Source organism: Neofelis nebulosa, chromosome 11 (genome assembly GCF_028018385.1).
Source record: "Neofelis nebulosa isolate mNeoNeb1 chromosome 11, mNeoNeb1.pri, whole genome shotgun sequence".
In the NCBI taxonomy this organism is placed as follows: domain Eukaryota; kingdom Metazoa; phylum Chordata; class Mammalia; order Carnivora; family Felidae; genus Neofelis; species Neofelis nebulosa.
In genome coordinates this window covers 47776831-47797899 of record NC_080792.1, presented here as the reverse complement: position 1 = coordinate 47797899, position 21069 = coordinate 47776831, and the positions used below count along the sequence as shown (strand labels likewise).

General features: G+C 37.1%; 1 protein-coding gene and 1 long non-coding RNA gene across 6 annotated transcripts in view; one reads left to right on the top strand and one right to left on the bottom strand.

The window, feature by feature from the left end:
- LOC131490270 (uncharacterized) lies at window positions 1-6098 on the top strand. 3 transcript variants are annotated; one of them, XR_009251012.1, is made up of 3 exons: window positions 1-278; window positions 1764-2948; window positions 3446-6098. It is a non-coding gene; the product is annotated as an uncharacterized LOC131490270 (long non-coding RNA). The 3 variants fall into 3 exon arrangements; XR_009251013.1 differs by lacking the exon at window positions 1-278 and having other exon boundaries at window positions 1012-1994; window positions 2309-2948; XR_009251011.1 differs by lacking the exon at window positions 1-278 and having other exon boundaries at window positions 720-2948.
- OSBPL1A (oxysterol binding protein like 1A) overlaps window positions 1-21069 on the bottom strand; it is a 269191-nt gene that overhangs the window by 132133 nt on the left and 115989 nt on the right. For 2 of the 3 annotated variants that reach the window (XM_058692476.1, XM_058692475.1), the window contains exons 14-15: window positions 16315-16396; window positions 7072-7178 (exon numbers count right to left, since the gene is read on the bottom strand). The exons of the other annotated variant lie outside the window; for it this stretch is intronic. In XM_058692476.1, the coding sequence (XP_058548459.1) occupies window positions 7072-7178; window positions 16315-16396 (189 nt within the window). The remainder of the gene's footprint in view (window positions 1-7071; window positions 7179-16314; window positions 16397-21069) is intronic. 3 annotated transcript variants of the gene reach the window in all.

The following is a 21069-nucleotide window of genomic DNA, read 5'->3' as shown; positions in this document are numbered from 1 at the left end:
GGAGGCGCAGGTAGGGACGTGCCCCGGACGGCGAGAGCCCGCACACAGCCCTTGCGAGCGAGCAGGCGGACTGCGCGCCCCGCAATTCTCGGGGAAGGAAGTAAGGAAACTGCTACTCGTGCTCTGCGTGCATCCCGCGGAGGCTCCTGCGAGGTCCTAGAGCGGGCTGTGTGCTCAAGCCCTCTCCTGGCGACGCCTGCCCTGACAACTTCTAAATGGCCAGCCCGCCCCTGGGGAAAAGCAGAGAGGAATCCTCTTTGGACTCTTGTACCTCAAAGGTAACTGACTCTTACTCTGGCTTACACTTTAGAGTGAGGGTTTCCGATTCCAAAACAAACATTAGTCCTCTTGTCCTTTATTTTTTTAATGCACGTTCTAGGCTACCATTTGGGCAATGAGGAAAACAATGGTATTAATTCTACTAATGTGAAACCTAGATGGTTTCTTATTCCGGCTAGGCTTGAAGGGTAGACCAAGACGCCCAAGGACAGTAAAACCACGTAAATAATACACTCAAGTGGGGTGTTCAGGCTAAGGAAATTTCTGTGAGGCTCGGGTGGGGGTGGGATACACATAACTTTCAGTTCCAACGGTTTTAAACAATATAAATCTGTCCTCAAACTTTAGGGAGCAGAGTAGTAACTGAACCAAACTGACTATTTCTTTAACAAGATCACGGGGGACTTTAAGTTCGCTGTCCCAACAGTGGTGGCTGTAACTGTGCTACAGATATAAAATGCGTAAAAGATGATGCAACAGTACACTAGAAAATTTGGAATTTATGTCAATGAAGTTTCATAGTGTCTTTGAAAAGTCTGTTTTTTTCTTTTTCCCCCCATTCTAAACTAAATGGTATTGTGAAATGTCACATTAGGCACTAAAAGCAGCTGCTACACAATCTTCCTCCCTGGACTCTAAAAATCAGAATTCAGTTTACAAAAGTGGTACTAGGCAGCAAAGACAACAAAATGTTTTAGAGGGCAATTTACAGAGCACCTAAACTGTGTCAGGCACTGTACTGAGGAGCTTCACATAAAGTAACTCGTTTGTATTCTCATTTTCAGATTTGGAAATGGAATTTCCAAACATATCTTAATTTTCTCAAGGTCAAGATATAGATCCCAATTGGTCTGCTCTTTGTATTCTTGCCTTTGTACATTTCATTATGCATTCATTCACATATTTATTAACTGTCTACTACATGCCAAGTACTTATGCTAGACACAGATGCTACAAAAATTCCTAAGATACAGTTGCTTCCTTAAGGGGCTCTTTAGTAAACACAGAATCAGACAAGTAAATATATAATGATACAATGTGATAAGTGCTCCAACAGCAAGGACTCTCAGAACAGGAGGGATATCTAAGCCAGTTTTGAAGGGTGGAACCTGGGATGAGGCAATGGTCACAGTCATCTGACAGCACAATCCTTAGAACTCTATCCCCACAGAATGGCAACAGGGAATCTGTTGGGTGGGGGGAGAGGGGGTACAGGGAGACAGGCAACTGAGAGATAGGAAGGAAAAACAACCGACTTTAAGGGGTGAGAGGAGGAGGAAGAAGGATGAACACAGGACAGCTTCCATGATTGTGGCTTGGGGTCCTGAATAGGTGTAATTCTGCTTTAGACACACTGGTATGAAATGCCTGTGATAGAATCATATGTAAATGTTTAAAAGTCAGCTGGATATACTGGTTCATAGCTCAGCTTAGGAGAGATCTACTGTGGAGATATCGAAGTCATCATGGATTTCTGTTTGAAGGAATGGCTAAGATCATCCACGGAGAATGCCAAGTGAGAAGACCACTGAAAGAAACCAGGGGACAATAACATTCAAGGCACAGGCAGACGAAAAGATGCTTCAGAAGAAAACTGAGGAGAAGCTGCTCTAAAGGAAAGAGAAGACAGTAGAGGTAGGCACCACAGCAATCACTGAGAAGAATCCCCAAAACAAGTAGCAGTCAAACGCCAGATCCATCACAGGACAAGCAAGGTAATTTAAGGGTATCCTCTGACTTAGCAGTAAGGAGATGGCAAGAATGGTTCCAGTGGGCTAGTTGAAGAATAAAGAAGTAGAAACAAAGTATCACATTTTCTAAAATAGAATTGGAAAGGCGTGTAAGGAGACCAGCTATAAGGGAGTAGAGAAGGCAAAAGAAGAGAGGAGCTGTTTTTGAAGCAGGATGGAAGGAGACAGATGATGCCAAGGAAAGGAAAGAAAAAAGAGACTGGGGGAGGGAGTGGCAGGGAACTGACAGCATAGACAGCCGCTGCCTCATGTTTAACAAAGAATTTTGCTCAGAGCAGAGGGAGAGGAGGAAAGTGAAGACATGACAGAGAGATGAAAGCCTGAAAAGTACAAACATTAAGAAATGTCTGAAGGACTTTGAGCAGTCCAGGAAACTAATGAAGAGGCGACCTCGACTTTATAAAGCTTTAAGCCCACAGGAGGGCATGGTTTCTCTCCAAAGATTATCAGCATCTCGTCCAAAGTAGTAATACCTTCCAGTTGGTTCCAATAGAAGGTCCAAATCTCTCCATTACACCACAAACTGAGTATCACTATCCCAATCATACATCTGGATTCTAGCTCTTTAGCAGTCAACTCAGGAGACTTACCATGGAAGCACAGAATATTTTATAAGTGAGCTTACGCTAGTTTTAAATAGGCAAGTTCCTACCTTGGAAAACCTGGTTTGATTAATATCAAAGGGAGCTCCATAATACACAGAACAAGAAGGGAACCAATGACAGCACTGTGTGACATTTTAGCCACTTGTGATACCACTCTCTGGGTAAGGAAAACTATAGAAACAATAACTCATGAAGCAAATTTCTAGCCTTTTGATATTTTTTTTTTTCCCACATAGGATCCACATTTAACATGTGGCTTGACCTCGTGGCCCTGAGATTAAAAGTTGCATGTTCTACCAACTGAGCCAGCCAGGTGCCCTTCTATTTATTCATTTTATTTAAAAAAAAAAAAAATTTTTTTTAACATTTATTTTTGAGACAGAGAGAGACAGAGCATGAACGGGGGAGGGTCAGAGAGAGGGAGACACAGAATCTGAAACAGGCTCCAGGCTCTGAGCTGTCAGCACAGAGCCTGACGCGGGGCTCAAACTCACGGACTGCGAGATCACGACCTGAGCCGAAGTCGGACGCTTAACCGACTGAGCCACCCAGGTGCCCCTTTATTTTTTTTTATTTTTAAAATTTTTTTTTTTTAACGTTTATTTATTTTTGAGACAGAAAGAGACAGAGCATGAACGGGGGAGGGTCAGAGAGAGAGGGAGACACAGAATCTGAAACAGGCTCCAGGCTCTGAGCTGTCAGCACAGAGCCCAACGCGGGGCTTGAACTCACGGACCGTGAGATCGTGACCTGAGCCGAAGTCGGAGACTCAACCGACTGAGCCACCCAGGCGCCCCCCCCCCCCTCCAGGTGCCCTTTTAAATAGAACTCTCAAACAAGGCTAAAGACAGTTGTGGCATTCACATTCTCCAATGTCTCCCCCAAGAATATCACCCCAAGAACACCTAATAAATTTCCCTTTAGTAAATCAAACTCAAACTTTACAGCTTACTTTATATATTGCAGTTTTTTCCAAAAACACAAGTTGTGTTATTTACAAGTAAAATATGCATATATAATGCACCTCATTTAATGTAGAGGTCGTATAGAAACCTTGAATATCTGGGTCATATCAGAGCACCCCCAAATAAGCAAAGAACACTCACATACCACAGAAATAGAAAGACTCAAATCCAGGCATTAAGGACTGTTCTCATTATAAACCCCTCAATTTCTCATACAGAGCCAGCTTGTTCTTACTGTGAACATAATTTTACCGAGTTTGGTCATCTGGTTTTCTTTTTAATAAACAGAACATTAGAAAGAGTAAGGCAGAAGGGATCAGTATTCTGTTACAGACAGGCACACAGTTGATCTAAAACTCAAGAGAAAAAAAATTTAAAACCCATAAAGAGCAAAACTAAATACAAGAGCATTAGCAGGACTGGGCCATTTTGTCAAATTACAGAGTCCTATAAACATTATCCCCTGAAGGCATCTCTGCATTAAGATACAGAGTAATTATGAACATACAAAAGGACAGCCCAGAAAAGATAAAATTAAGTGCTAAAAATTTAGCATAAGATGTAAATGGGTAATATTTAGAATAACTGTCATCAAAGAGACTAGAATAAAAACAAGTTTTGCTGCTGCAGAGACTGGGATCACTTCAATCGATTGGATCCCCATTATGTGCCAGGTACTGTACAAGGGGTTTTGCCAATATGATTACATTTACCTTTCAAAACATTCTTTTTTGATTGGTCACCACTTTAAAAAGGAAATTGTATATGAAAACTGAGGCAGACAGATTAAATAGCGGAGCATGATTAGACCCAGGTCTCTGTGAGTTCAAAGCTTTTTAATAAAATTTCCAGATACAGAAATATAACTTACAATTCCAGATAAATAAGGCATTACTATACCTAATTATTCTGCTCTGACCTCCATTATACTATTAAATTCTTATATTAGTTCTTAGCCATTTGAAAAGCTAACTTTGATGATGTCATTTATCTTTTAATTATTTGGGGGGCCTTTTCATGGTCTATAATCATATTTCTCACAAGGAAATCCATAAATACTACTGAGAACCTCAGAGTTGATATCTCATAGCATTAATTAAAAAGAAACTTAAAGATGCCTTAAAAGTTTGAAGCAATAAGTGCCACTTCCTAAATGAGTCCTGTGTGTCACACAGTGTGTTAATATGCTCTATATACATATTATTCATCTACATACATTTGATACCCACACCTGATACTGAGGTGTTCACATATTTTCATTGTACAGAAACTAGCCTACAGTTGGTTAGGAAAAAGACAGATTTTTAAAAGGCCCATAAGACTTTCAGACCAGTGCTGCTAATAGTGACTTACTATATGGTCTCCCTTATTGTAAGATGAAAATATCAAGGTTCAAAGAACTTAAGTAGCTCTTTGTCACTTGAATAATAAGGATGGAAAGAACACAATCATTCCACAAATACTCAAATTTTCTTTAGACAATACCGCCTTCTCCCAAAATGAATTAAATCCAAAGTTAAAGACACAAAAGCTCCAAAATGCCATCAGAGAAAAGGGGTCACAAGTGTTAGATAGCATCCTACAATAATAACTGCTGATTTGTACTCAGGGCTTACTATGTGTCAGGAACTATGCTCAGCATTTTGCTTACATTATGTTATTTTATCCTCATGACAAATTTAAAAGTCTAAAAGTCTAATTAAACTTCAGGCTAATCTACTCTTGCACATCCAGATTTTCACAGAGAAGTAATCATGAGCCTGTATTTTTAAGCAGTTTAAAAATTAGCATAGGTTGGCTTCTCCAGAAATTAAATTACTTCTAATTTAGCGTTTACCTTAAAACTATACATCTCTAAAACAAAGACGTTATTGACACATCCAGCAGGTGCCACAGAAGAGATGTTAATGAGATTTGGTTTTACGATGTGTTAAGTATTACCTGAATCCCTAGACACCATAATTTGTTCATTTTAAAAATGTTCTACAATGCTATTCAGATTTAGATCACTACATCATGCCTCATTTAAATAAGCTAGAATATGACATCACCAAAAATAGAAATGCTGAGGGGATGTTTTCAAATAGTATTGGAAGAATCAACCATTTAAAATGCTTAATGAACAGGGGCCGCTGGATGAATCAGTCTGTTAAGCATTCGACTCTTCACTTCAGCCCAGATCATGGTCTCATGGCTCATGGGTTTGATCCTACAAACCCATGAATGCCTGCTTGAGATTCTCGCTCTCGTTCTCCCTCTCTCTCTGCCCGTCCCCCGCTCATGCTCTCTCACACACGTGCTCACTTTCAAAATAAACAAACTTAAAAAAAAGTTCAATGAACAATTATGTTTTCCTGTGATAGTTAATGAAATTCTATTGGCTTTCTGGAAGTTTGTTTTAAATGAATTTCAGATCATTTACATATTTTTTCTCCAAATAAAATACAAAATTTGTGTTGTACATAACAAAATTGGCATTAAAAATTTTTTAACATGAATTCACAAGTCTTCTGTTATTTTTTTAATGTTTATTTTTGAAAGAGAGCGCGCGCACGCATATGAGTGGGGGAGGGGCAGAGAGAGAGGGAGACACAGAATCCAAAACAGGCTCCAGGCCCTGAGCTATTGGCACAGAGCCGGATGAGGGCTCGAATTCACAAACCATGAGATCATGACCTGAGTCAAAGTCAGATGCTTAACCAACTGAGCTACCCAGGTGCCCCCACAAGGCTTCTGTTCTAATCACAAGAAAATAAAATGTCACATCTTTACATATACATATCTCATATATATATGAGAGAAATATACAAAACCATTTTCATCTGCCTTGTTTTATCAAAATGTAGTTTCTAACTAAAAGGTACAAATAAATTGTAACAAGAATAAGAAATGTAGTGTCTTAAACTAAAACGTTGAAGACTGAACATATATGTAGAAATTAACAGAATGGAAAAGAAGGCCTATGGCTGCTTGGCTTGCATTCAGAAAAAGAATTACTAATGGATAAACATATCACTCTTACCAATATTTGGGAAAATGGCAAATTTTGAATGGGAGAAAACAGGGGGAAAAGAATACAAGTTATTTCACCCATTGAGCTCAGGTCACACAGATTAGTATGACAGCACTATTTTCTAAATAAAAATACTGTGTATTTTTCTTATAAAACCTCTGGTTTCCACAATATTTTCGCAACCCTCTTGTTGAAATGCCACAAGAACTCTGAGTAGAACTTTAAAACATAGTTGATAAATATAGCTATATAATTAGATATGAACCTAAGTTACTTCAGAATCATCTTGCTTACTCAAGAATAAATGAGTTTTAAATTTTAGGGAAAAACAAAGCTTTCACTTTCTTTGTTAAGACTATTTTCTCCTACCTTTGGACAATTTGAAAGCAATGACTTATTGGATGACTGAGTATGTGACACCCAGACAGTTACTGAAAAATTCAATTCCAACTACCTACCCCTTCTTGTTTAGTGAAGAGATTAAGGCAATCACTCAAAGCTACACAAGTTTCTCTGGAAGCTTCAGAGACAACTTCAACTTTCTGAAGAAATGATGGAAGCATGTCTATAAATAAAAATAAATAAATAAAATTAGTGTGATTTTTAAGACCACAAAAATTTTATATTATTTTTTAAAAGTAATCTCTATACCCAATGTGGGGCTCAAACTCACAACCCTGAGATTAAGAGTTCCAAGTTCTACCAACTGAGCCAGGAAAGACCACAAACATTTTTATATGGACTAACTTTATCTTTCCTTCTAGCTGCCTTAAAGCATATGGTATATTCCTTGAGCATCATTAAGTACCTACTGTATGCAGGGCACATAAATTGGTACAGTAAAAGAAAAGATGAACCCTTGTCCTAAGAAGGACTATATCCTGAAGAGTCAGGACTAAAACAAAACAAAACAAAGTTTATAGGAATAAGTAATATAATATTTAAGAAAAGCAGTTAACATTTCCTTTCATGATATTCTATGCTAGATAAGTAGTTTTATTCAAAAGCCAAGTGCTAGAAAGAGATAAAAATAATACTGTAGTTGACATGATGGCTAACATATCTAAAGGCAGCATTAACTCAACTTCCTCTAGTGCTTATTGGATAAATGTTTGGCATGGATAGGTCTTTGCACTCTCACAAATGTGTCCCTCTGGGGGCCCAGTATCTTTTGGATATAAGTTGGGAACAAAAAAAAAATGGTAATGTTAGGATCATCCCATGTTCCCTAAGGAAAATCTTAATCCAGTTACCTATTACAAACAACAACAACAAAAGAAAAAACAAAAGGCTGGCAAGAGAAAGCTGCAAAATGCACACACATCACTTAAAAAATAAAACGACATTTTCTGTTCAGATTAATGCTGGAGAAATGTACTTAATTGAAATAGTTTTGGACTTTGTGTTAATTATATATTAAGATCTTCTAAGCGTATCCCTTCTAGCAAATAACATTAAGAAAGCTTGTCATCTAAAAATAAAAGGAGTGGGGCGCCTGGGTGGCGCAGTGGGTTAAGTGTCCGACTTCAGCCAGGTCACTATCTCGCGGTCCGTGAGTGAGTTCGAGCCCCGCGTCAGGCTCTGGGCTGATGGCTCGGAGCCTGGAGTCTGTTTCCGATTCTGTGTCTCCCTCTCTCTCTGCCCCTCCCCCGTTCATGCTCTGTCTCTCTCTGTCCCAAAAATAAATAAAAAACGTTGAAAAAAAAAATAAAATAAAAGGAGAAAGACAAATCTATACCACCCTTTGTATTTTAAATAATCTTGATTAATTTAACACAGGGTTCTTAAAACAGGGTAACCAAGGTCAATAAGCAAAAGCAATCAAATCCAACAGCTGGCAACCTATAATTTTCAGGCCATAAAGTGGGTCTCATCAAAAGACAAATATTTTCAAATGAGTGGAAAGGAAAATAAATTCTACCAAGAACATATAACAAATTACAGTCATTATTTCTAGGTGATAAAATTCTATTATTCTTCATTCTTTAATTTTCCAAGATTTCTGTAGGAATGTGACTTATTTTAGCAAAGACAAGTCCTTTTCTTAGAAAAATTATTTCTCAAAACCCATAAGGCAAAAGTGGGCAACAAGAGTTAAATGTTAGGGGGGTCTGGGTGGCTTAGTCTGTTGAGTGTCAGACTCTTCATTTCAGCTCAGGTCACGATCTCATGGTTCTTGAGATCAACTCCTGCGCTGATGGTGTGGATCCTGCTCTCTCCCTGCCCATTCCCTGCTCTCTCTCCCCACCCCCCCCTCAAAATAAATAAATATTAAAAAAAAAAAAAAAAAAAAAAAAGTAAAAGGTCAGAGTAAATGAAGGTATGAACAAGCTTTCATTAATATCTGGATATAAATACCAAATGACATTTTATCGTATTTTTCATACTATGGAATACAGTTTCCTAGTGTTAGCTATTCTTAACACCCAAACAATTGAAAACTACTATATCCTAAAATAAATTTGATTTCACATGCTTTATTTTTCATTGTGAATCTTTGATACACATTGTGAAGATTTTTTCTTTACTTAGTTGCTAAATAGCAAAAAAGAATACCATATGCCAGATGCTGTATGACTTAAATAGTACCTCAACAGATGTCTCACAGAGCTGTGGATTGAATACCGTGAGGGGATGTACAAAAAAATCAGGCACAGCCTCTGCCTTCCATAAATGCACTGGGTAATCTAGTAATTTTCCACTTGCATGGCAAAAATGGTAAGGGAATGGAAGCACGGTCATTCATGGATGTATTTCTTTTTATTAAATACCATGACATACTTAATCATCTATAATTCTGTGTTTTAGACACTTAATACTTTATATACTTGTTGATTAACATAAAACGCTACATGTCAAAATAAATTTTTTTTGAATTTCAAGATTTAAAACGAAACTGATTCTGTAACTTTTTAAAGGATACTCCAAGAAATATATATTGACTTTTAAGAATCCATTGTTGAGAATGTGTTTGATTCTTTTGTCCCAAACAGAGTCATAAGGTATCTCCATTTCTCTGACAGTCTGGTGTTCAAGCAAGATTTTGAAATTAACATTAACTTGCACAGTAGCTCTGTGTAAGAACGGATACTTTAGCACCAGGGCAGTGTGTCAGAGGCCTGTTGGTTCACAGTGGCATGCTTCATAGGATATGTTTGCATATTGTTATATAAAAAGAAAGAAAACTGCTAAGCTTCTAGTAAAGTTACCAACTGTGAATCACTATAAATCTGTTTTAGCCAATTAATATTTGGAGACTTAGTCATAATGAACATATGTAAAAAGGTCAGTATGTAACCATATTTGGCCTATTATAAGAATTGGACACTTAATTTTGAGGAATAATGTCAATTTTTTGTACTAAAAGTATTTTTGAACTCAGGAAAGATGCTAGAAGACCTCATGTGAAAAGCTTAACTTTAAAATTTTTTTTTTCAACGTTTTTAATTTATTTTTGGGACAGAGAGAGACAGAGCATGAACGGGGGAGGGGCAGAGAGAGAGGGAGACACAGAATTGGAAACAGGCTCCAGTCTCCGAGCCATCGGCCCAGAGCCTGACGCGGGGCTCGAACTCACGGACCGCGAGATCGTGACCTGGCTGAAGTCGGACGCTTAACCGACTGCGCCACCCAGGCGCCCCGTGAAAAGCTTAACTTTAGAGACATGTATAAAAAGCTCACAATCTGTCATTTTCCTAACACTGTACAATTTTTAATTGGGTAAGTTTTAAAACTATTGGGGGAAATACTGGTTTCTTATTATGCTAGCAAACTAAACCTAATACAGATGACCTCCATCATTCTCCTAACATAAAAGAAGTCCACACTCTTTAGCCGACACTTAAGATATGCTATAAGTTGAATCAGTTTCAGCTATACTATTTTTCTCAAAGTATTTGTTTTCCTAGAAATATTATTCTCCTTTACGGCCTCCAAACCTTTCTTCAAGATGTTTCTTCTTCCCCGAAAATTGGAAATAATAATTATTCATATTCAGAAGTTTCTCCACTTAAACCTTTTTTGTTCAAGGCCAAGTTCAAGTGCCATCCTTCTCATGAAGATTTACATATTTTTTTACGATGAAGAAAAAACAGCAATGCATCTATGTACGTTGAGAGACATGATCTAACCTACATGCAAAGAGGCATTTTAAAAACTGACTTTCACTCCTAATTGGAATTATATAAATGCCTCAAAATCCGTATGCTCTCCTCAAAAAAGGAGAAAAAGATACCTGCATATAAAAATCAACTATATTCTAAAAACGTTTACATAAAACTGTAACTTGAAAAAAACTGAGAGGTCACACTGAGAATATATTTTTGTTGTTCAAATTAAGATTACTAGCATGAACACAATCACTTACTAAACAAGTACTACTAACCATTCTGTCTGTGTATAATCTGTATTAGCTGCAATGGAGACTACACATAGTTTAAAACATCATGTGTTAGAGGAGTTACAGCATGAATTAAATGAGAATAAAAAGATATGAGGGATGTTATAAGACATAGGTAGCAAACAAATTATGCATAGATTTTAAAAAAGGTTAAATATTCAGAGGAAGGAATAACCATTATGGGATGGAGTGATCGAGTGGAGTCTGATAAGAGGTGAGACTTGAGTTGGATCTTGAAGAACAACTAGTAGTTTTATTGTTAAATATAATGCCCAATAAAGCAAGCATATCTAAAATATCTATAATTATTATTTTCCGATGGTATAGACAACACTAGTCCTGAAAGAAGATCCTATCAGAATTGTGATCCAGGGGAACTTGAGACAGCCAAGAGGCATCCACTGCTGACTCAGAGGCCACGATGTGGCAGTTTGGGGCTGACTTGTACAATCTGTATACTAATTTGACAAAACAAATTTGGTTCTTGTTTCTGAGTTCAAAAGAAGTTATAAATGTATAAGCTAGGTAAGTAGGTGATTCATTTCATCCACTCAAAACATGTACAGCTAACCCTTGAGCAACATGGGAGTTGGGGCATAGACCCCCTCACTGTTGAAAATCCATTTATTATCTCTGACTCCCCCGAAGCTTAATTACTAATAGCCTACTATTGACTAGAAGCCTTACAAATAACATAAACATTCAGTTAACACATATATCATACACTGTATTATATACCGTATTCTTAAAATGATGTAAGCTAAAGAAAATATTAAGAAAATCATAAGGAATAGAAATTTTATTTACAGTACCTATGCTATATATATATATATATGTATATATTTTAAAGCCATATATAAATGGACTCATGCAGTTCAAACCCATATTACTCAAGGATCAACTGTATAGTGCCCATGTGCCATGCACTAAATTGCTGTAGATTATCAGCAAATAAAAGACAAAAAATTCCTGCCTTCATAGAGTTTATATTCTAATAGGAAAGGCAGACAATCAACTACAATGCATATACAGCAAGCTTGATAAGTGACAAAGAGAAAAAACAAAGCAAGGTAGGGGAATATCAAGTGTTGAGGGCAGGTGAAAGTTTAGACAGGATGAGGTCTCAGAGTCCTGGCAGGAGAGACCTGGCAAACTCAAAGGGCACCTGTAAACTCTTTTAAAAAAAAGATTACACACAAAGGGAGCGAACTAACAGACTGCCAGGCAGGACAGTTGCCACCCTGGAATGGAGAAGCGAAAGGATGGGCAGTGTCCCTAAGCCCAGCAGGAGCTGGAGTCAGAGGGGGGACCTTCAGCCAAGTCAGGAACAGAGCAGTGCTATTACACCACAGCCTGGCTGGAGGGAGCGAGGAAAATGCCTGACTTTTCTGGTCCCCTCCACCAATCTCCTGACAGGGTCTCCTTTTTGCTGAGTCCAATCAGAAGCCTGAGGGTGAGAAGACTCCAGTAACGCAGTCTGTAGTGATCAACAGCCCCTGGCACCAAGCAGGGCAGAGAATGGACATGGGGGAGCAAACCAAGGCAGGCAGCAAGAGAAAGCCAAAGAGATGCACAACGACCTGGGCATGTAAGGATATGTGTGAGTATCCTAGAGAAAAGCCTTCCAGGCAGAGGGCCAGCACAGCCCAGGCCGGAGGCAGGAGTATGCCCAGCCTCTCTGAGGGACGGCCAGAAGGCCAGTGAGGCTGGAAGATGAGCAAGCAGGGAGAACCAGGAGAGGACAGAGAGGTCAAAAAGAACTGAAAAGGTTTGCGGTACTAGGACATGAGGACAGAGAGGTCAAAAAGGAGTGAAAAGGTTTGTGAGTCATCAGAAGGAACTGGTCTTTCATTCTTAGTGAGATGACCTGGAATCTACTACATGTTTTGAGCAAAGAACATTGTACACTCCTGTTTTAGAAGGGTCCCTGGGGCAGGGACTAGAGGGGAAGAGTGGAATCAGAGGGCCAGTTAGAAGGATGTTTCAATACTCTGTGGGAAAGACAATGATGGCTTGGGCCACGGTGGCAACAGTGAAGGAGGCAGGAAGTGTGTTTACTTAAAGCCTAGTTGTAAGTGGGTTGAACAAAAGTGCTTTTTCTTTAAGAGCTTTTTTCTTTTAAATAACTGAAATCATTCTAATTTCTTTAACCAAGGATTCACTATATGCATGTAGTAACATGCAATAAAGTATATGTGTTAAAGTTGGCACATAAAATATATCGTTTAGAAAGGCATTAGCAATATATCAATCATCTCACAAACATTAATATGCTCTCACCCACTAATCTCACTTCCAAGAATCCTAAAGTAATAAAGTGATTCTGTATTTTGGTACAGAATATCCCCTTTGAAATACTACTTTATTTCCTTAGACCTACTTTCGGTTTGGATACATGCCAAAATTTAGGTATCTAGCATTGGCAACATATCCTTCAAGGTTCAGTGAATGCAGTATTGAAACCTCTATTTTATCATTACCAAAAACAAAGAAAATCACCTAAAGCAATAAAACTTTTGGAAGATTCCCTGAGGCTGGTCAGTCTGTTCTTCCCTAAAGCCCTAAATTTACCCTTAAGTAGTAGCCAGTTGTTGACTATGATAAATAATGTTGTGTTGTACACTTAAATTTGATCACACCACATTACCATCACTTTATTACCACCTTATTTTGGTACAGAATGTCCAACTTACAATGGTTTGACTTACCATTATTTGACTTGATGGTATGAACACAAAGCATACTCAGTAGAAACCATACTTCGAATTATGAATTTCAGTGTTTTCCTGAGTTAGCAATATGTGGTATGATAATCTCTCGTGATACAGGACAGTGGCAGTGGGCTGTAGTGACCAGTCAGCCACGGCACTGATACACTTACAACCACCCTGTATCCAGATAGCCATTGCTTTTACTTTTGGTACAGCAGTCGAGATATTCTGTGGTATTTAACACTTTAGTAGAAAATGGGCTTTGTATCAGATGATTTTGCCCAGCCACTGGCTAATGTAAATATTCTGAGCACATTTAAGGTAGGCTAGGCTAAGCTATGATGTTTAGTAGGTCAGGTATATTAAATGCACTCTTAACGAGATTTTCAGTTTACAAGGGGCTTATCAGGACATAACCCCATCAGAAGTTGAGGAGGATCTGTAATCGTAAATAAAACTGAAAAATAAGTTTGTGATTGGGCTATGAAAGTCCTTAAATGCTAGGATAGAGTTTGTATTTTATTCTACAGTTTTTCAATCAGTTTTTCAATGGGAAAAAATCTATGATCAAAAAAGTACCATTCTAAAATTAATCTGGCAGCAATAATGCAGTATTTCAGAGAATCTGAGTTGGAAGAGCTCTTAAAAGCCTCTGGTTTCCCTTTAAGGATGGAATGCAGGGGGGTCCCAGAAGGCAGGGAGACCACAGGGGAGCCTGCTGCAGGGACATGCATTTGAGGGGCCACAGAGCCAAACTAGCATGGCAGAAGTTGGAATAAGAAGTAAGGGAGGGGGGTCTTAACGATCACATAATTTTGTACTAAAATGTAAGACAACAGTCACAAATACAAGGCCTTGATTCTGTACACAAACATTTTAGTTTTTCACCCTGAGAAGTTATTGGCAAACTATGTAGACAGTTTGAAATAGATAGTAGTTTGACAGAACATGTCCTATCAGCAATAAAATACATAGTTTAAGATTATTCTATATATCCCTTGGCATTAAGGTACCTCAGTTACCTTCATTCAACTCTTTAATTCCATTCATGAAATCATCTTAACCCTATTTACTATTTATAAAATGTGCAGATTTATTATCTCTCTATACCCATGGCTCAAAAAATGTTTACAATTGTTTGTGTATAAACTTAATTGTAGATACATAAAATAACATTGTCAGATAATAGTCAGCGACCTCAAAATTTCCCAGATAGCACATATCTTCTATAAGTGAATACCATTCATGTCTTTAAAACACAAAAGACTCACACCATTCTTATGAGTGATATGTCATACACATAACATGAACCAAGACATTTGACTTGAGGTTTGAAAAAAATCCCAAAACTTAATTTGGTTGTAGTTCTGATGTAATTTCTTTCTTTGGTCTATGTTAAAGGAATTGCTCTTTATATTTCAACTAACTCTAGACATTTTCTACATCTTTCAAATGTTGTTGGTATCTCTTCTTACTTTTGATGGTTCTTGAAGATGGTGTTTTTAAAGCTCATTGATGGTCACAGTTGCATTACTATAAATATACTAAAAACCACTGAAGGGAACACTTCACACGGGTGGAGTGTAGACTATGTGAATTCTATCTAATGAAGCTGCTCTTATTTAAAAAGTCCTGAGGATGAAGAGTGCTAACTAATATAATATTCAGCCCGCAATAATCAAAATGATTTAACTTCCGTCCTTCTCAAAGCTATCATCACTGATACAAATACATGTTTGTGGAATTGACATAAAGGGATGCCTGAGGTTCATTTGGACAGATATAAAATACCTGAGCATGATTAAAAATGATAAACTCAGAGACAACTAAATCAATTATATTTTAGTGAAGTTATTTATAAAGCCATCATAGCTAAAATCTAAAACAATAGTTAGGAATCTAAAGTCTAAAAAACACAGCTTTTAATTTACAAAGTAATAATTGTTTCTGAATATGTAATTTTTATATTGGATTTTTGACTTTATATTTTATTTTGACTTTTGGAGTATTTATAGTCAACTCTTGATAATTTGTAACTAATGGAGACTGAAGGCATAAAAAATTACTACTGAAAGGTAGATTAACATTAGAAAGGTAAGTTCACATATGCATTCATAGAATCATAAAAGGCCAAGACCTGGAAACAACCAACACCTTCATTTGGGAAACAGAGCAGAGAAGTTAAACATACTATTCAAATTAACAACTGGTTAAGTGGCAGAGAGCAAGGATTCAAACCTAAGACAGTTTGATTCTAAAGTCCAAGTCTTCTGGGATTCATAAGAAGAATTCTCATTATGTAGCCAAAATGAATTTATAGCCCCCAAATGTTCCCTTTTTCTTTTCTTAAAAAATTAATCTACAGACCAGGCCTCCCCCATGAGTAGAAATTTTAAATAACCGTCTTAAATTTTCAAAATAGTCTTATCAAACATAATTCTGAATTGAATACTGAAAATTATCTAACATGAAGGATCAACATCTATGACAATGGGTTGAGTTAAAGAGTGGGTCTTATTTGTAGTTTGTTCCCCATTTTTTTATTTTTGTTTTTTTATTTATTTATTTATTTTTGTTTGTTTGTTTTTTACCTTTAGCCATGTCACAATCCTTAATCATTTTCAGAAAGTTGAAAATTTCCCTATCTAGTTTCTGTTGGCATTTTTGCGCTTTCTGGGAAAACAAAAACAAAAATAAAACTTATTAATACAGGATTTTTACAGTACATATGCTTTTAATATTTTTATCAAAACTTTTAGTTCATATGTTGATATACCACAATTGAGATATTTTCATAAAGAGAGAAAAAGATGAGAGAAAATTTCCTTAGAAATTGAATACTGCATTTAGTTAATCACATACAGATTAGTCTTTCTAAATTTTAAATACATTCAACATTTGTCATGTAGACAATATACAATTGCATTAATCACGTCTAAGAACTCATTACACCATATACATCCGAGTTAATTTCTGATTAATCCTTTTTGTGTACTTGATTAAGTTCATCCAGGAATTATAAAATGCATTATGAATATATTTTAAAAATTGTTTTTATTAAAAAAAAATCTAAATGGTACTAACACTTAGAAATCACAAGCTGGGGCACCTGGGTGGCTCAGTCAGTTAAGTGGTAGACTCTTGACTTCAGCTCAGGTCATGATCTCACGGTTCATGGGTTCAAGCCCCGCAAGGAGCCTACTTGGGATTCTCTCTCTGTACCTCTCCCACACTCATTCTCACTCTCTCTCTCAAATAAATAAAGTTAAAAAACAAAACAAAACAAAACAAACAACCCACTAGCTGATTTTTTGCTCAGCAATCTAAGTGCTCACAGCCTTCACATAAGCAGACCAATAAGGACATTTTCTTTGCAAGTCAAAGCTTATAAAAATAAGATAAAGTCAATTATAGAAAGCATCCTTCTTGCAATCTGAATTTTCTACATTTTTAGATCCTTAAAAGTAAAACATAAATATAGAATTTTATGATGTAAGTTCCATCCCATCTTAGTAAAGATTTGGAAGTCCAAACTGAAAAATCAGATAAGTACATTTGTTATATTAACAATGTAATTTTGAAGTTAGTTTTTTTATAGTTTCCCTTTAAAAAGGAAGAATAAGAAAATTATTGTTAAGTCACTTGGTTACGACAGTGAAAAATATTTATTGAGAACCTTGAGTTTCTTAATACTAGAATCACATTGTTATAGGTAGAGTAATACATTTAACCTTATGAATCTTCCCCTCTTTGTACTCCTAATCCCAAATGGCTCATCACTAAACATTTTTACTCCCCCCAAATCAGTCCTTCATGACAAAGTGACATAGATAAGCGGCCTTTTCTCCTTATAAAATTTTTAGTGCTTATGAAGCTCGCCTCACCCACAGCAGAATTATTCATGGTACCACATCAGTGACAGTGTTCTCACACACTGTGTGACCACAATGTTCTCTTTAAAATCTACATTACTGTTTTGAGAGCTCTAACAACATCAAAATATAATTTTTTTTTTTTTTTTTTGGAAGAGGGAAAATACCTACACTATGCAATTTAAAACACCATAGAAAGGGAAATGGTATGCTGGATTGTTTTTTCAGACATAGTCTATAAACACAAGTGGAAGGTTCAGGCATTGAAATATGCACTGCAACCAAATGTATCACTCATAATTTATTAACAGAAAGTTGTCATTTTTACTCTCTGCATATTTAATACCCCTGCCCACGTGCAAGTCAATGCTACGGTTTTCACTTTTCCTTTCTATGGTCAAGGTCAGCTGGATGGATGCCTGAAAGGGATAGTTCCTCAGGTAATAAAGACAAGAATGGTCTCCATACCATCATCCTCTAATACTTGAATCACGAATGTTCATCTTAACATATCTACCTGACAGTTACTAAAAAGAGCTTCGCTGATCAAGGATTTACTTGTTTTAAAAGGTACAGAATAGGTTAGCTGGAGAAGATTTGATCTACACATTCCATTTTATAGTTAGGAATAACATGTCTTCTGTTCTCAACAATTGGTGTGGTTTTAGTCGATACTAAAAGGAACAGGAGAAAATCAATAAAATGTACAGACATTCTCTAGTTTGCTGTAATTTCCCCTTAGCAGCTATGAGTTATGTTATGAAAATCTAAAAATCTATTTATGAAGATTAATGTATATGAGTTCTTTGCAGAGCCCAGCATCGTGTCCCATTGTTAACTTCTAGGACATTCACCTTATGTCATGCACTCTTTTTAGGTTTAAATTTTTTCCTTTTAATTCTACATAAACAGGATCCCACTATGAGCAGTGACCTAGTACCTGAAGTATGACAGTATTTTGAATCCAAGTTACCTGGGCACAGAACTCAAGAGCAGGATTGTGTCCACAGCCAGAGCCCAGGGCACAGGAGGCACCCACGTGAGCAGCTGGGCGCATTCGCAACACAGGCCTCCTGCTCCCACTTCTGCCCACCCAGATCCTGGCTGCTGGTTTTGCGTAAATTGATGCTAATGCACTTTATTATCTCTGGCTTAGAAAAACAGCTCAAAAATGTATATCAAGGGCTAGGGAGGACTGAATAGGATAGGGGAGAGGTCATTAATTCCAGCCTATTTGCTAGAGATGATCCACATTTCATTAAGAACAGAAGCAGACCACCTCTACTCAAGGAATTAAAAGGGACAAACTACTGATATACACAACATAGCTGAGTGAAAGAGGACAGGTACCCGTGAGCACATACAGTGTGATTCCAATTGCATGAAATTCTAGAACAGGCAAAACTGATACCACCTAAAATGACAGAAAGATCAGTGGTTGCCTGAGATGCAGATGAAGGGCACTGCCTGGGAAGGGGCCCCAAGGAACTTCCTGAGGTGATAAAAATGTCCTCTCTCTCTCCCCCTCCCTCCCTCCCCCTGTCTCTTGGTGGTTACAAAAGATATGTATATACATTTGTCAAAACATGTATATACGTGTCTTCACACTGAAGACATAAAATGAATTTTATTATATGAAAATTATACCTTGATAATATTAAACTTTTTAAGTAGTATATTGTAGAACCTCAATGACATTCCTCTTTGCAGAAAACAGCCAGGAATGTGAGTCGTGTGCCCCAGTGCTCATCTCCGCTCATCTCGGAGGCTTCCTACCTCCAGCCCAATCCATCTCCCCTCTATGTAAGTCCATCCAGAGTGCATTCATTCTTTGTACCTGCTCCGTCATCTGCTTAGTGTTATTTCACAACAGATATTTACACAAAATTTAAAAAATTAAATCAAAAGATATAGAGAAAAAGGCAATTCTCTCTCACATACCTATCAGTCTATAGTCCGTTTTCCCCCTTTACCAGCCTCAAAGCAACCACCACTATTCATTTCTCAACTTGCCAGGGATGACCTAAGTCTGCACAAATGTGTATATGTGTGTATATCCCTTTTTTTTCTCCCTATGTATAAAAGATACATCTTTTTATACCTTGCCCTTTTCACTTAACCATAAGTCTTAGATCAATATGTATAAATCTGTCTCGTTCTTGTATAGAAAGTACCAGTCTTATGGAAACCAATTTGACAGTAAATTTCATATATTAAAAAAAATAAATAAATAAATAAATAAAATGGACTTAACTTGAAAAAAAAAAAAAAAAAAGAAAGTACCAGTCTTTATCAGCTCTGTGTTGATGTACATTCATCTTCCTGCATATTCACTTTAATTAGGCATCATTTATTCTTAAATCAGCAAAGTGTACCACTTTCTCACTTGATTAAATTTTAGCCTCCTCTGCTCGTTACTCCTTGTAACACTGAGTTATCTTACATCCTCAGATCCTACGGAACTGAGATATCATCAACATAGGAGACCCCTGCTTTGCTTGTGCCGCCCCAAATCTGAGAGCCTATCCCTGTTCTACACTTTCTACAATGATGGAAACATTCTATACTGTCCAAAGTGGTAGCCACATGTGACTACTAAGCACTTGAATTGGGTGGAGTTAAAATGAGGAGTTGAAATTTTAAAGTATGAAGAGCCACATGTGTCTCGTAGCTATCGTACTGCACAGTACATTTCTACACCAATACGGTGTTTGAATCTGTCTTCCCATTGTTAGATTTGAAATATTTTCAAAGTTTTCATTAAGGCAACAACCATGAAGCCTGTATTTCTGTGATTTATCTTATACTTTTCTCCCTGGAGACCTAACCTCAAGGCAGTGATAGAGAAAAGAAACTGTTTTCAATTTTTGGAGGCCCTCATTTTGGGTGGAGATAAACTGAGACCAAAAGAACATGTAACATGGTCACTTTTTCAAGGTGGACATTTTTTCCCCATAACTTCTTGTCCAAAACCATGTTGAGGAAATAAGGTTAGTTTTATGTCAATTCAGATAGTTTTAGAGTATTCTAGTCCTACCGTTCCTAATTTTCTTTAGGAGTTTATAAACATCTAGGATAGATCTCATTTCACAAATAGGTCCCATAATATCCTTACAACTTAAGAATCCAATGATCAAAGGCATTCTGGAGCCAGTCTTACAATTCAACATACTTCACAGCTCATTTCAGATTTTAACCTGTTTTTGGACCAAATTTCAGCAGTTGAGACAGAGTTAAGTCAAGATTCACAGAATTGGCATTCAAATTCCATTGGACAGAGACATGTTTATAACCTGCACAACCTCAGAGTGCTTACCACTTGCTGTAACTCTCACAAACTTTGGGTGCTATAAAATCTAGAAGGCAAAAAAACTTCATGGTTTTAAAGTTAACATAAGAGCACGATATTCTAGTGAGTAAAAAATAGTTGAAGTTGTAACATGAAAATTTGAAAACTATGCCAAAGAAGAAACA